The 12,682-nt window shown below is 40.6% G+C and overlaps 1 protein-coding gene across 3 annotated transcripts in view; it reads right to left on the reverse strand.

Moving 5' to 3' along the window:
- Positions 1–650: 650 nt before the first annotated feature.
- Positions 651–12,682, reverse strand: part of LOC122651981 (N-terminal acetyltransferase B complex auxiliary subunit NAA25) — a 66,108-nt gene continuing 54,076 nt past the window's right edge. The window contains exons 15-19 of one of the 3 annotated variants that reach the window (XM_043845591.1): positions 11,403–11,522; positions 11,174–11,312; positions 10,776–10,816; positions 2,630–2,890; positions 651–1,704 (exon numbers count right to left, since the gene is read on the reverse strand). In XM_043845591.1, coding sequence (XP_043701526.1) covers positions 1,012–1,704; positions 2,630–2,890; positions 10,776–10,816; positions 11,174–11,312; positions 11,403–11,522 — 1,254 coding nt within the window. In that variant the 3' untranslated portion in view covers positions 651–1,011. Of the gene's footprint in view, positions 1,705–2,629; positions 2,897–10,775; positions 10,817–11,173; positions 11,313–11,402; positions 11,523–12,682 lie in introns of all 3 variants that reach the window. The other 2 variants (XM_043845590.1, XM_043845589.1) reach the window with 2 other exon arrangements.

The raw sequence follows: 12,682 nt of genomic DNA on the forward strand, positions 1-12,682 counted from the left end.
GAAACTCTACTGAATCTGGAGGCTCCCCAGAAGGAGCAACGACCATCATTTATCCACCCCCTCACATGAGAAAAAAGTATTTTAGCATGAATTCCTCCTAATGCCCTGGAAATTTTGTAATATGCCCTGCAAATATTGGAGGCAAAGAACAATGTCACAGTAATGAAAATTTTTCTTCCACCGTAATTGAGCGATCCAGTTCTTAGTTTGAACAGGATCATGTGATTCATGTCGGAGAAAACAAGAGCCGGTTTAAAAACCAGGAATCGAGCTGATTCAGATGGGAATCAATCATAATTGATGGAAATCACCTAACCCCTAGTTTCCGTACAGGATGGGTCCGACTGCCAGAATCAGGGAATCGGCCATGGCCGATTTTTCAAACCCTGGTGAGAGCAGGAAAAAAAAAAATCAACCTGCCTTCTAAAAGTATAATACCAGTATACCACAAATTACCATCACAGAGACGAGAGTGTAGATTTTTCCCTACTTATACCGAAATTGGGGGGGGGGGGGGGGTGTTGGAATTTTGATGCATGCCAAATAATTCAACAAATTAAGACAACTAATAACAGTAAAGTATCATCTAAACTGTGGCCAAGATTACAATAATAAAACCTCAAAAACCAGAAAATAATCTTGACCATACCTAAATAAGATCCCTCTGAGTTTTATTTAGTGTACATTTTCTCTGCAATAGAAAAATATAAGGGGAAAAATTTGTCAAAACAAACATTGGACTGGCAAAGAGGTTAAAAAGAATGAAAGAAATGTACAGCAGTCAAATCAAAATACAAAGGCCAATAACATAGTCATTGGATATTGCCCTGTTGAAACACTTTCCGAAACATAAAACATGAAATACATGCTCACTCAAAACTCTTATATTACCATCCTCCAGGGAAGAAGGAAGCTGGGACCAGATCTGCCACTCCAAGGCAGCAAGATTGACATAGCATTGAACAACTCTTTGGAACACTAGTGGTAATCTACCTCTGACACCCTTGTAGATTATAATTGCTGTTTCAATGCCTGCAACAGCTTCAATTTTGATTCACATATTTGAAGGAACTCAGAGAGTACAGAAGACTGGCTGACCAATATTTTCCTTGCAACTTCTATTGTATTCCATGACTGTAATGCTTGAGAAATTCGATTACCAATTCCCGGATCACCTGTGGAGGCCAAAGCCTCTAGAATCTGGAGAACCTGCCCAGGCCCTTCGTTAAGTCCTTCCCTACGTAGAGAAGACAGTAGTGTATCCAAATTTTCATCCTCCGGCCTCATGATCTGTTCCCTTAACCATTTTGAGACCTCTTCTATTACACCATGCATTGACTGGATTGAACCACGTACAACCCGAGACAGCGAGGAGCTTGACTGATCTGCAGGCCCACTTTTTTTCTTCCTTCTTCCAGATGGAAGCATAGACCGAACACAAGACTGGACAACAAGACTGTGCCAAGCCAAGGGTTCAGTCACTATCTGTAACAGAACTGATAGATCGCCTCCTGGAGATCTGATTATAGGTTGCAAGGATCTGAGCTTCTCAAGGGTGATTCTCTCAATCATGCTATCCACGATGTGCCACGAATCCAGCAAGCATCCCTCCCTATCTGGAAGCTCAAGTTCATGTGAACCCAAGTTCCATGCATTCAAAAACACAGCAAAGTTCATCCAGTCAACCATCTCCAAATTAAAAACCTGTTGCGGTGAGAAAAAATATAAGCAGAGGTAGTAATTGGTGAACTTTCTCAACATTTAGTATAAAAGATTATTATTCCAAAAACATACTTGTGTTGACCGCAGCAACTTGGAAAACGGCTTATTTCCAGGTGTTTAAATGGTATTGAAAATCCAAACAAGTCATAATTCACTATAACAGCCGACACATGGATATAATAATTATTATAACAAGAGAAAGACACCTACATTGTGCATGTAAAATAAAGCTCAGCAGAAAGCACAGTTTCTGAATCCGTGGGTCTAATTTAAATTTACAATCCCAACTAGCACAACCGTGCGCTACACACACACACACACACGGAGCAGAAAATAAAAATTTTTAGTGAAAAAAATATAATTAAGTTTACAAATCCTATACGCAGGAAAAGTTGATATGACTGGAATGGAACAAGATATCATATTTGTTACACTACTGAACAAACAATTACTGATACTTGTGATACATGCTGTCTAGGGCTCGGATGAATGATTCTGTGAAGATCTGTTTTTCGAAGATCAGATACAAAAAGCCTGACTGGTGGAGAAAGTCGCACCTTAAGCATAAACCCATCAACACTTCCCAACTAACAAGACAGCAACTAATGTTGCCATGCATCCCCTCTTTTCCAGAGCTGGATTGAGTAGTCCCTTGGGCCCCGCAAACATTACCAGTTACTTGGATTATTTAACAACAACCAACCTTAGCATGCACACAATCCACACAATGAACTCAAACTTATATGCCCTTATCCCACTCATTACAAAAAAAAAACATACGACGGCACAGTTTTGGCCCAGTACTCTCATTAGCATTTCAAATGAGTCCTCGCAAAACAACTGAATATGGTGGATTATGGTAATAACAACACAATGCGAAGCAACATTAATAGATAAGTGATAATACCTCAAAAGATTGTTGGCCTTCTGCAATCGCGAAAATTTCTTCTAATGCATCACTGAAAAGAAAGCCCAGACTCTTCGCATACCGTTCGAGCAAAGACTTCAGCTCTGCGGAGCTCTTATTATCAGGCATAGAGCCATTGGCTTCAACATTTTCCTTGAGGGATGATGCACACTGGATAGATAGATGGATCATCCGAGGAAGAAGGGATCTTCTCTCAAAGATTTTGCATGCATCTGCTTCCTTTTCCTTTGTTAGTAGTTGCTGCCGCTAGTCATGGAAGACAGAAGAAGGGTAATGACTTAATCCAACAAATGGAGAAAGGTCATAAAATATATTAACATTAGAGCATGAGACATTATAACCCATGATAACAAATACACACAACTAATGGCAGTTTCATGACAAAGCAAAACGCCTATTGGAGCCAAGATCTTTCTTCCTGGGAGATGGAAAAGAGGGGGGAGGGGAAATTATTGCATTGAATGAGAACTGATGTACAGCTTAGATCCCATCATATAGTTGGCCCACTTCAACTATACAAGTGGATGCCATTTTGAAGTAGGCACCACTCTTCGTGCATGCTATAAGGTAACAGTATTTTAATTGTACTTAAAAACTGTATAAGAACACCCTTAATGCAGAATCTATCTAGAACCAGGGAAGAACCAGTGGGAGATCAATAGCAAAAAGTTCACAATAGGGACGAATCAGTATTGATAACAGAATTACTAACACACTTTTTTTTTTTCATATGAAAGAAGAAAAGGCTATGACCAAGGCTTTGCCACCTGCGGGAATGGAATCACCAATCCCAACTAAAACACTAAAAGGCAAAAGCCAATAACTCATTCATTCAATCCCTCATTACTGCAGTACAATGCTTAAATAAAAGAACAAAAAACAAAGAAATAGAAACTTACTAACTTAGCAATTACAAGAAATAGAAACTTAATCAAATCTTCTAATTCAATCTTCTAATCATCTTATCAAATCTTCAGCCAAAGGAATATTCCAACAACCAATTCTTCTAGATATTCTCCTCTCCACGCAAATCACATGGGGCCCACAGTCTTCATTCAATTCAATTTCTAGATGTGCAGGCCATATTATGGGCCTTAAGGTGAACCATAATATGGGTCATATGGGCCTGGTTTTAACTTTAACCAAGGTACTAAAACTCGGAACTCAGTACCAACTCGGTCCTTTGAAAAACCGAGTCGAGTCGAGATCTCGCCGAGTTGGTGCATTTTTTTTTCTGACTCAAAGCCTCAACTCGGTGGGTTTTAGACCTAGTTTGGGTCTAAAACTTGGTATTCAGCCTATTTTAGGCCATTTAAACACAATGGCACTATCAGATTTTGCAAAAACAAAGTCCAAATAGGAGTTATATACTGGTCAAACTTAATTTGGTGTGCACGAATGCTGTCAAAATCGCTCTGAATGAAAATATTTTCCTGGACATCAAAACAAATGAATATTTTACCGCACTTTTGGCTTTTAGCAATTTTTTACCATATTAAGATTTATGGAATTTTTAGATTTGAGAAAAACACCAGCATTAGAAAGTTGAAAATTGCACTTACCGCCGAAAATCTAGATTTTGTTCTTGAACTGGGGGGTTGACTTTTTTTCCTTTTGGAATTTGATTTTTTAACTATTTTTATTGGATTCAAATAGGGGGGTATTTGCTTATTTATGAATAATATCTTAAGTACATGAACAATTCATTTACTTAAATGATATTAGGCATAAAAATAAGTGTCTGTCTTAGTTCCTGGCCTAAATAAGTGTATGTATACCAAGGTTTGCATAGATAGGTGTCTGTATACCAAGATTTTCCACCAAGATCTCGAGATCTGGCACTCATATAAAGGAGTTTGGGTCGAGATTCTCGAGATCTCGGTCGAGTTGTTGCACTTTTGCAACTTGTATGCCAACTCGTTTCGGTTTCTCAAAAAACCGAGAAACTCGCCGAGATCTCGCAAGTTCTCGAACTATGACTTTAACTATGGGGCTAAATAGTGGCATGATAGGGTCGGCGCTTGTACTGCAACTCTCCACTACTTAATAAAAACTCGCCCACGAGTTTTGTAACGACGATAGATTAAATCTTCATGTTCACCTCTCAATCGCAACTAGGATTTAGCAGGCGTCGATTTTCATCTAACATCCCTCCAAAGCTATGATACCAAATAATACAGAATTGATCTCGAACCAAGGAAGAACCAATGGGAGATCAATCACAACAGGATCGCAATTGGGACAAATCAGTATTGATAACAGAATTTCTACTATTTTTTTTTTTATACATATGAAAGAAGAAATAAAAAGGATATGCCCAAAGCTTCACCACCTGGCCTGTGAGAATGAAATTACCACCAATCCTAACCTGTTGATTCACCACAGCAGGGTTGTCTCTGCATCACCAAAACGACAAGTTCTGAATCGCCACAGAACACTCAAAGGCATTAGCCAATAACTCATTTATTCCATCCTCCATTACAGCAGTACAATTCTTAAATTAAAGAACAAAAAAACGTAGAAACAGGAACTTACTAACTTGGCTATTACAAGAAATAGAAAATCAAATATAATGAAATCTAACCAAATAAATCTAATCAACTCTTCTAATCAATCTTATAATCAAATCTTCAGCCAAAGGAATATTTCACCAACCAAATCTTCTAGATATTCTCCTCTCCATGCATATTACATGTGGCTACACTCTTCATTCAATTTCTAGCTGCATAAGCCATACTATGGGCCTAAAAGTGAACAATAATATGGACCACATGGGCTTGGTTTTAACTTGAACCATTGCACTAAAGAGGGGCATGAATGGGCTGGGCTTTCTTCCTTCTACACTGGCCTTGGACTGCATCAACACCTTTTGAAGAGAGGTTTTTCCATAACTTGACCTTAACTGGAGACAAAATGTATTCCAAATGGTGGTCATTTTTAACCAGAACCCATGAGATAAGATTTGGGTGAGGCTTTAACTGTTCTTCAGAAGGAAACATATGGGGAGAGAGTTGAGACTACCATAACAACAACAACAAACTCAGCCTTATCCCAACTTAATGGGGTCGGCTACATGGATCCAAACAAAACAAATTAGGAAAACTGAGTTCTAGCCCAAAGGGAAAAGAGAGATGGGGATAGAGAAGAGAAAAATGAAAAATAGAAAATGTCAAATGAAATATGGAAATAAATAGAAAAATGAAAGATGAAAGATAGTAAGAGAAAAGAGGCACAACCCAACACGACAGGAGAATCCCAACTAAATGGGGTCTGTTACATGGATTCTTACCCTCCAATAGGCTCTATCCGAGGTCATACTTGGTACAAGACCTAGACTATTCATGTCCTTCCTCACCACTTTTCCTATGATCATTTTAGACATGCACCTAGGTCTTTTAGCTCCTTCAATCGGAATCATATCACTCCTCCTTACTGGGGCGTCCCTAGGCCTCCGTTTAATATGACCATACCACCTTAAACAACTCTCTCGGAGCTTGTCATTGATCGGGGCGACTCCCAAGTCCGCTCTAATACGTTCATTCCGTACTTTAACCTTCCTTGTTTTTCCACACAGACGTCTTAACATTCTCATCTCTACTACACATAGCTTATCAATATGACACTTCTTAACTGCCCAATATCCTGCCCCATACATCATAGCCAATCGTACAATGGTCTTATAGAACTTTCCTTTAAGCTTTAAAAGAATGCGTTGGTCACACAGCACTCTGGACACACCTCTCCACTTAATCCATCCCACTTTAATTCTTTGTTAAACATCATCTTCTATGTCACCTTCTTTACTTATGATTGATCCTAGATATCTAAAATTGTCACTTTGCGATATTTCTCTTTCCTCAATTCGCACCGTATCGGTATCCATCATAGTGTGACTAAAATTACACATCATATACTTCATCTTTGTTCTATTAATCTTAAAGCCTCTTGTTTCCAAGGTTGACCTCCAAAGCTCCAACTTAAAGTTAATCCCTTCTTTTGTCTCATCCACCAAAAAGATATCAGCAGCAAATTGCATACACCACGAGACCTCGTCTTGAATGTTCTTGGTTAGATCGTCTATGATAAGCGCAAATAGATAAGGGCTTAAGGTTGATCCCTGTTGAGACTAACATAAGAGAGTGAAAATGGTAAAATATCTTCTCACAATGAATAATGTAGAGCTAGTTCAACTAAGAACCAACTCTACAGGAGGATCAATATACTGTCTAACAAAAGGTCTAATTAGTAGTTCCAGCAAACACTAAAGAGAACTAATTCTCAGAATTTTAGTGTTCCAAATTTAGCAACTGACAGCTCTGATGAACCAGGCCTTCCAGTCGACGGTAATACTCTTACACAGGGACAAGTCTTTAAAATTTTCAGCCTATTCTAATGGATGATTACAAAGATATGAAAGAGACTTGAGTTTAGCAAGTAAATCCCAAATTAGCAACTCACTGGTAGCTGAACCTAGCCCTTAGATCAGGACAAAACTACTGTTGAATGAGGATCTGTACCATAGTTGTTAAGGCGCCTAGGCGAACAAAGGCGATGAAAAGGACAAAAAACCAAGTCGACACCAACAAGGCGTCGCCTAGGTGACCAAGGCTACACCAAAAGACAAGGCGAGAGAAAGGCACCTGGACGCCAAGGCGTCGCCCTTGACAACTGGATTTGAACCAATGACTCGCTGTATGAAAACGATACTCTAACCGCTGAGTCAAGTTAGAGAAAATAGACCTATAAGAGAAAGCCGTGCAACCAGAGTTCTCCGCGGGGCGGAGTGCTAAGAAAGAGAAAGTGTTATCACTATACGAAATGAAGCAGCGGCTAGCACGCTAAGTCTGTACAGGTGTAATAGTAATGCAATACCAAAATATGGTCTGCAACAAATGGAAGGATCAGTAATTCCAGGAGCTTAAAGGTGCCAGCAGAAAACTCCAAGCAACAAATGCTGCAAGTGGATTTCATTCTTTTGTCAACCAAAGTCAAGCCTAACCAAAGTCAGAAGAGGAAACACCTGTGACGCCGCTGAGGAGCAGCCCGGCCTCACGGCCAGGCTGCTCCTCTCCCTTATTCCTCCCTTCTCCTCCTCTCATTCTCCCCCCCCCTCGCCCTACCTTTCTTCGTCCTCCTTTTACTTTTTTCTTTTCTCTTCCTCTTCTTCTTCTGATTTGGAGTTTGGCAGAGAACTCGGGCTCCTCCTTCCCCTTTCTTCTTCAACTTCTCTCCATTCCTTTCTTCCTCCTCTTCGGTTTTGTCGCTTGATCTCCTCGTTCGAACCTGCGCAATGCTTGTAGTCATCTCCTTGCTTGCCTGCAGTCCAACTTGTCGACAGACCGCTTGGTTTGTCGTTTCGTGAACGTCTGTCTTGCCTGGGTTGCTGCCTTGCAAGTTGCCCTCCCGCTAGGTCTGTTTCCAGGCTCGTTGGGGTCTCTCCTAGTCGCGATGCTCCGTGGGCTTTCGTCTCCGCCAACTACTCTCTTTGCTGAGTCGCCTCCCTCGCTGGTTGCCTTCTTCGTTTGGTTTGGTGACTCGTCTCTTCGCTTCCAGCCCTGCTCGCTTTCTCTCTCGCCTGATGTCTTTCATCGCCGAAGCTCTCAGTTGCCGCTCATTGCCAGCCTTCTTGGACTGCAGCTGCTTAGCCGCAAGCTCTTCTCAGTCAGTCTTCTGTGCCTGGCTCGCTCAGCTAACGCCATTCTTCTGCCAGCTGCATAATCTGCCCTTTGCAAGCTATGCTTGGCCGGCAGCCGCTTCGCCGTTGCCCTCTGCAAGGCCGGTGCCTCTCCGACGTGGCTGCCATCTACGCTTGGCCTGCTTCAAGCTTGGCCGTGGTCCTCCGCAAGGCCAGCACCCCTCTGCAGCGGCTGTTTGATTGCCCGTGATGCTCCGTACGTCCTAGCGGCTGGTCCAAGCTAAGCTGAGATAGTTAGTTTAGGGTTGTGGTTCCTTACCTGGAATTGACTTGGCTGCCCTTCTCTTTCTGTTGGGCTTCCAAGCTCTTTTGGGCTTTTGTTTTTTTCTTGTGGACTCTTGTGTTTCTTGGGCTTTCATATCTGGGTTTTGCCCATCTGGGCTTTGGATTTTACAGGCTTAGCCTCCTACCAGGTGAGCCTTGTAATTTGTTCGTGGCTTTGTGCCCTTGTACGCTCTCCCCCCCCCCCCTTTTTCCTTACTTTGGCAATGAATTAATTATTTATTCACCAAAAAAAACAGATGCTGCAAGTGATTTCGCACTCGAAGTAGTAACCTCTGTACAACATTTGATGAAGGGCTGGTTAGGAGAAGAGGGGAACTTGGTAGAAATCATAGTAGCAAGGGGGGAAGAGAGAAGAAATGCATAAGAAGAAGAAAGGGGAGGGGCAGAGTACACACATGGGCTTGGGCTACTCAAACCAAAAACTCAATTCATTCTTCAAACCTGTCTCCAACGATGGGGAATTACATCATATATAAAGAGAAATAAAAGACTCCTAAAAATAAAGATTCCTAATCACTTCCTAAAGCTTAGACTAACTAAAATAGAAACTCAAATTGGAAATTTCCTAGAAGTCTAATAGCTACCCCAAAATAAAAGATTGCATATCTTTCCCAAATAAAATAAATTTAAACATCCTACTGAATCAGAACATGGTTGGGACCCGGTTCATCTTGGTTTGGATACCCAATTGGGTTTGGGTCGGTCCAAGGTAGTGTACCTGCACCAACATTCTAGTAATCAAACAACTTCTTCCAACAGCAGCAACAGGTCCTCAAATATGTCTCAGATGTTAAGTATAACACACACAAGCAAAAAAACAAAAGATTGTCCCAGTGCACAAGCCTCCCGCTACTGCAGGGTCTGGGAGGGGCAAATGTACGCAGCCTTACCCCCGCTTCGTGGAGAGATTGTTTCATGTTTTGAACCTGCAACCTGATGGTTGCAATAGGCAACTTAACCGTTGCGTCAAGGCTCACCCACTGTAGATGTCGAGTATAACAGATAACAGAAAATAGAACTAAGAATAAAACAGACAATAGAGAAGAGTGGGAAGAAGAAGGTGATAGATGGTTTGAATCTCTCACTCGCACCTGGGCCTCTAACCTCAATAGGACTCCTACTCTACTGCCTCTCATAGAACTCATGGTTAACAAACCAGTTTTTCATTCATTCAAATCATGGGCAATAGGAGCTAATTCTATTTACAATGCTTAACATAGTCATTACAAAATTAACAACTCCCAATAGTGCGGGGAGGTTGCTTGGCTGCTAATAAAAATGAAAAAAATAATAAGAAAAGAAAAGGAAAACTTGCTGGTAAAATAGAAATTCTAGCTATTGACTCGATAATAATGCAAGAAAATAGAAACTAATATATAATATCCTAACAAATATTGTCAGCATCTCATCCAAGCCAGCTGTCGATATTAAGCCACAACATTTTTCATGTGAACAGTGTTTTGGTCCTTTTCTTCTTCATGCTTCGATCTAAATCAAGGACAAGGGGTGAAAGATCAAAAGAATGATGGCAATAGCAGTAATGGGACACTGACCCTGATGAAACTGACCTTAGTTCCATGAACACAGCCACAAATCCAAATATTTTGGAATTCTTTCTCGAAGGAATTGCAAGGAGGCAATATCAATATTATGGGGTTTGGGACTACAGAACCTGAGGATGGCATTTGTGCAAGGCTCAAAAAGGTCCCTATCTCTGTTCCACATCACCCAAAGGGTAAAATGCTAAAAGTCCAAGAAGATGAGCAAAGACAGGCTAAATATAGACACATGTAACAGCAAATGTATGTTTCCTGCCCTTCCCCCACACCCCCACCCCCGGCCAAAGACAGTTACGCAACATAGGCTAGGGAGAGTTTAAGTATTTCCCGACCCCGGGACGAGGGTCTGGGCTTGTCTGCGTTATCCGTCACCAGCCACACGCATTGAACAGTATTGATTGGAGACCGTGAAAGACACATGGTGCATAATCTGGAGGGTACAAAAGCTAAGTTTGTAAAGCAAGCTGGTGATTGCAGAAGTTAAAAAAGCCACAGATGATCTGTTTTAACCATTCACACAATCATGAAGAGCTTGACGTAGAAAAATCAGGATGAAACAAAACAACTTAAACTTAAGTGTACATACCAAGTCATTTTGATGGCAGAAGGAGCCTTCTTCATATGGTCCTGTAACCAAAAATAAGCAGTCCCCAGATAACTTTTATCAGTTGCAAGAATTAATTTCCATTTAACTCAGAAGGGATAAGAAGATTTTAGGGTGCGAGTGGGGACAGTATATGGTAGAAGAGAGAACAATAGATGTCTGTCTAAAATGTCATGAAGGTTGAAACATCTAAGATTCCTTCACTACATGTTAGTCTAGCAGACTACTTCCCTATTCCTTCACTACTTGGAACAAAAGCGTTGAAGGTCAAAAACATTTCTGAGGCCAAATAATGCAGAGATGTCTATGACAGACAACTATGAACTTCCATTCCAAGTCAATCTGGGAGGTCAAAACAACAATGTGCAAAGCAAACAAACCTAGAAGATAGTTTTTATCTGGGGAAGGCGTCCACCATGGTCGTGACTGCATATCTTCATTGAAGGTCAAAGGCTTACATCCATCATTAGTTGAGAGCTCAAGCAAACGAACCCCAGAGCTCAAACTTTCAAGAATACACTATAAGAATCAACAAACATTTCAGCATTTAAACAAATGAATATATATATATATATATATATGGAGTGTTGACAACTATAAGTCTATAACCTCTTCTTCTTCAATATTGTGTGATTTCTGCTTTAGTTGCAAAATGTGAGCTTCAAGCCTAGCCAATAAATACTGATTAGAGTGTTCTAATCGTTCTTTGAACAGGACAAACTCAATTACCTGCAAAAAATAAGAAATTACAGGTCATAGTTTCATATCATCAGCAATATCTAAAGTCCTATAAAAACTACTGACACGTTCTAGGGTAGGGAAGGCTGGGAAGATGGGGCTAATAGAACACAAACCCACAGGACAGAAACACAATGATCCTATGATGGAATAGTATAAGTCAAATAAAACAACATCCAATGGTCGGATGGAGCTGAAATATTAATCAGATTTTCCTTTTACTAGGGTGAGAATGTCCCTCTGAAAACAAACAGATCCAAAGGAGGGATCTGCTTTTGTTTTTTTTTGGTATAAAAAGGAGGGATCTGCTTTAATGAAACGAAAGAGAAATAGAAACTTAATCTTTCACAGGAAATAACAACTAAAGTAAACTGATTTAACTCCCAACTAACGGGTCTGATGAACATCGAATTTAAGGCACTAAAAGTATTAACTTTGAGGAACAATATACTAAAAGGCAGGGTCAATCCAAAGCAAGGTTCTAAATCTCGGTGTCGAGGCCGATTTCGGTCAGCCTTGAAACCGAGATGTGCCGGATCTCATTTTGAGGTTTCGACCCTGGGCGTCTCTGGGTTGAAACCCTGGGTTTTGTTACAGCCAGGCCCGAAACTGATTTTGATCTTTAAACAACTTGCTGTGCTGTCTGTCATGGAGTGGTGCTTCCTTGTGAGAATCAAAGTGTGATTGGTAGCGAATCCAATCAATACCTTCCGGTGGGAAACCCAGGTACTACTGAGTGATGTACCTTGTCTTCATTAAGGCACTGATCTGTGCTTATATTCTCTGCACTTTTGTCGCAGTTCCTCGGTCCTATCCTCACTAGGACTGCTGATTTGAGGATGATCTACATTACTGATTTAGATTCTGGTTTCAGAATCTTTCAATCGACTGTACCCTCTTCCAAAATCAATTTTCAAATACCGATTCTGTTGAGTATTTGATAGTCCTACTTCGATTAAGATTGATCTTTTAGACATGAATTCTGAAATCGGCATAGGCTGTTTTCTGATCCGTTGGGTCTGAAATTGATAATACATAATGTTATTCTGTTGCACTATATAAATCTGCAATCTGATCATTATTCTGACCCCTAGTTTGACAGATTTAGCCCTATCCTAGTGTCACTAGTAATCCTCCATAATTTCGGATCC

Source organism: Telopea speciosissima, chromosome 2 (assembly GCF_018873765.1).
Source record: "Telopea speciosissima isolate NSW1024214 ecotype Mountain lineage chromosome 2, Tspe_v1, whole genome shotgun sequence".
Classification (NCBI taxonomy): Eukaryota; Viridiplantae; Streptophyta; class Magnoliopsida; order Proteales; family Proteaceae; genus Telopea; species Telopea speciosissima.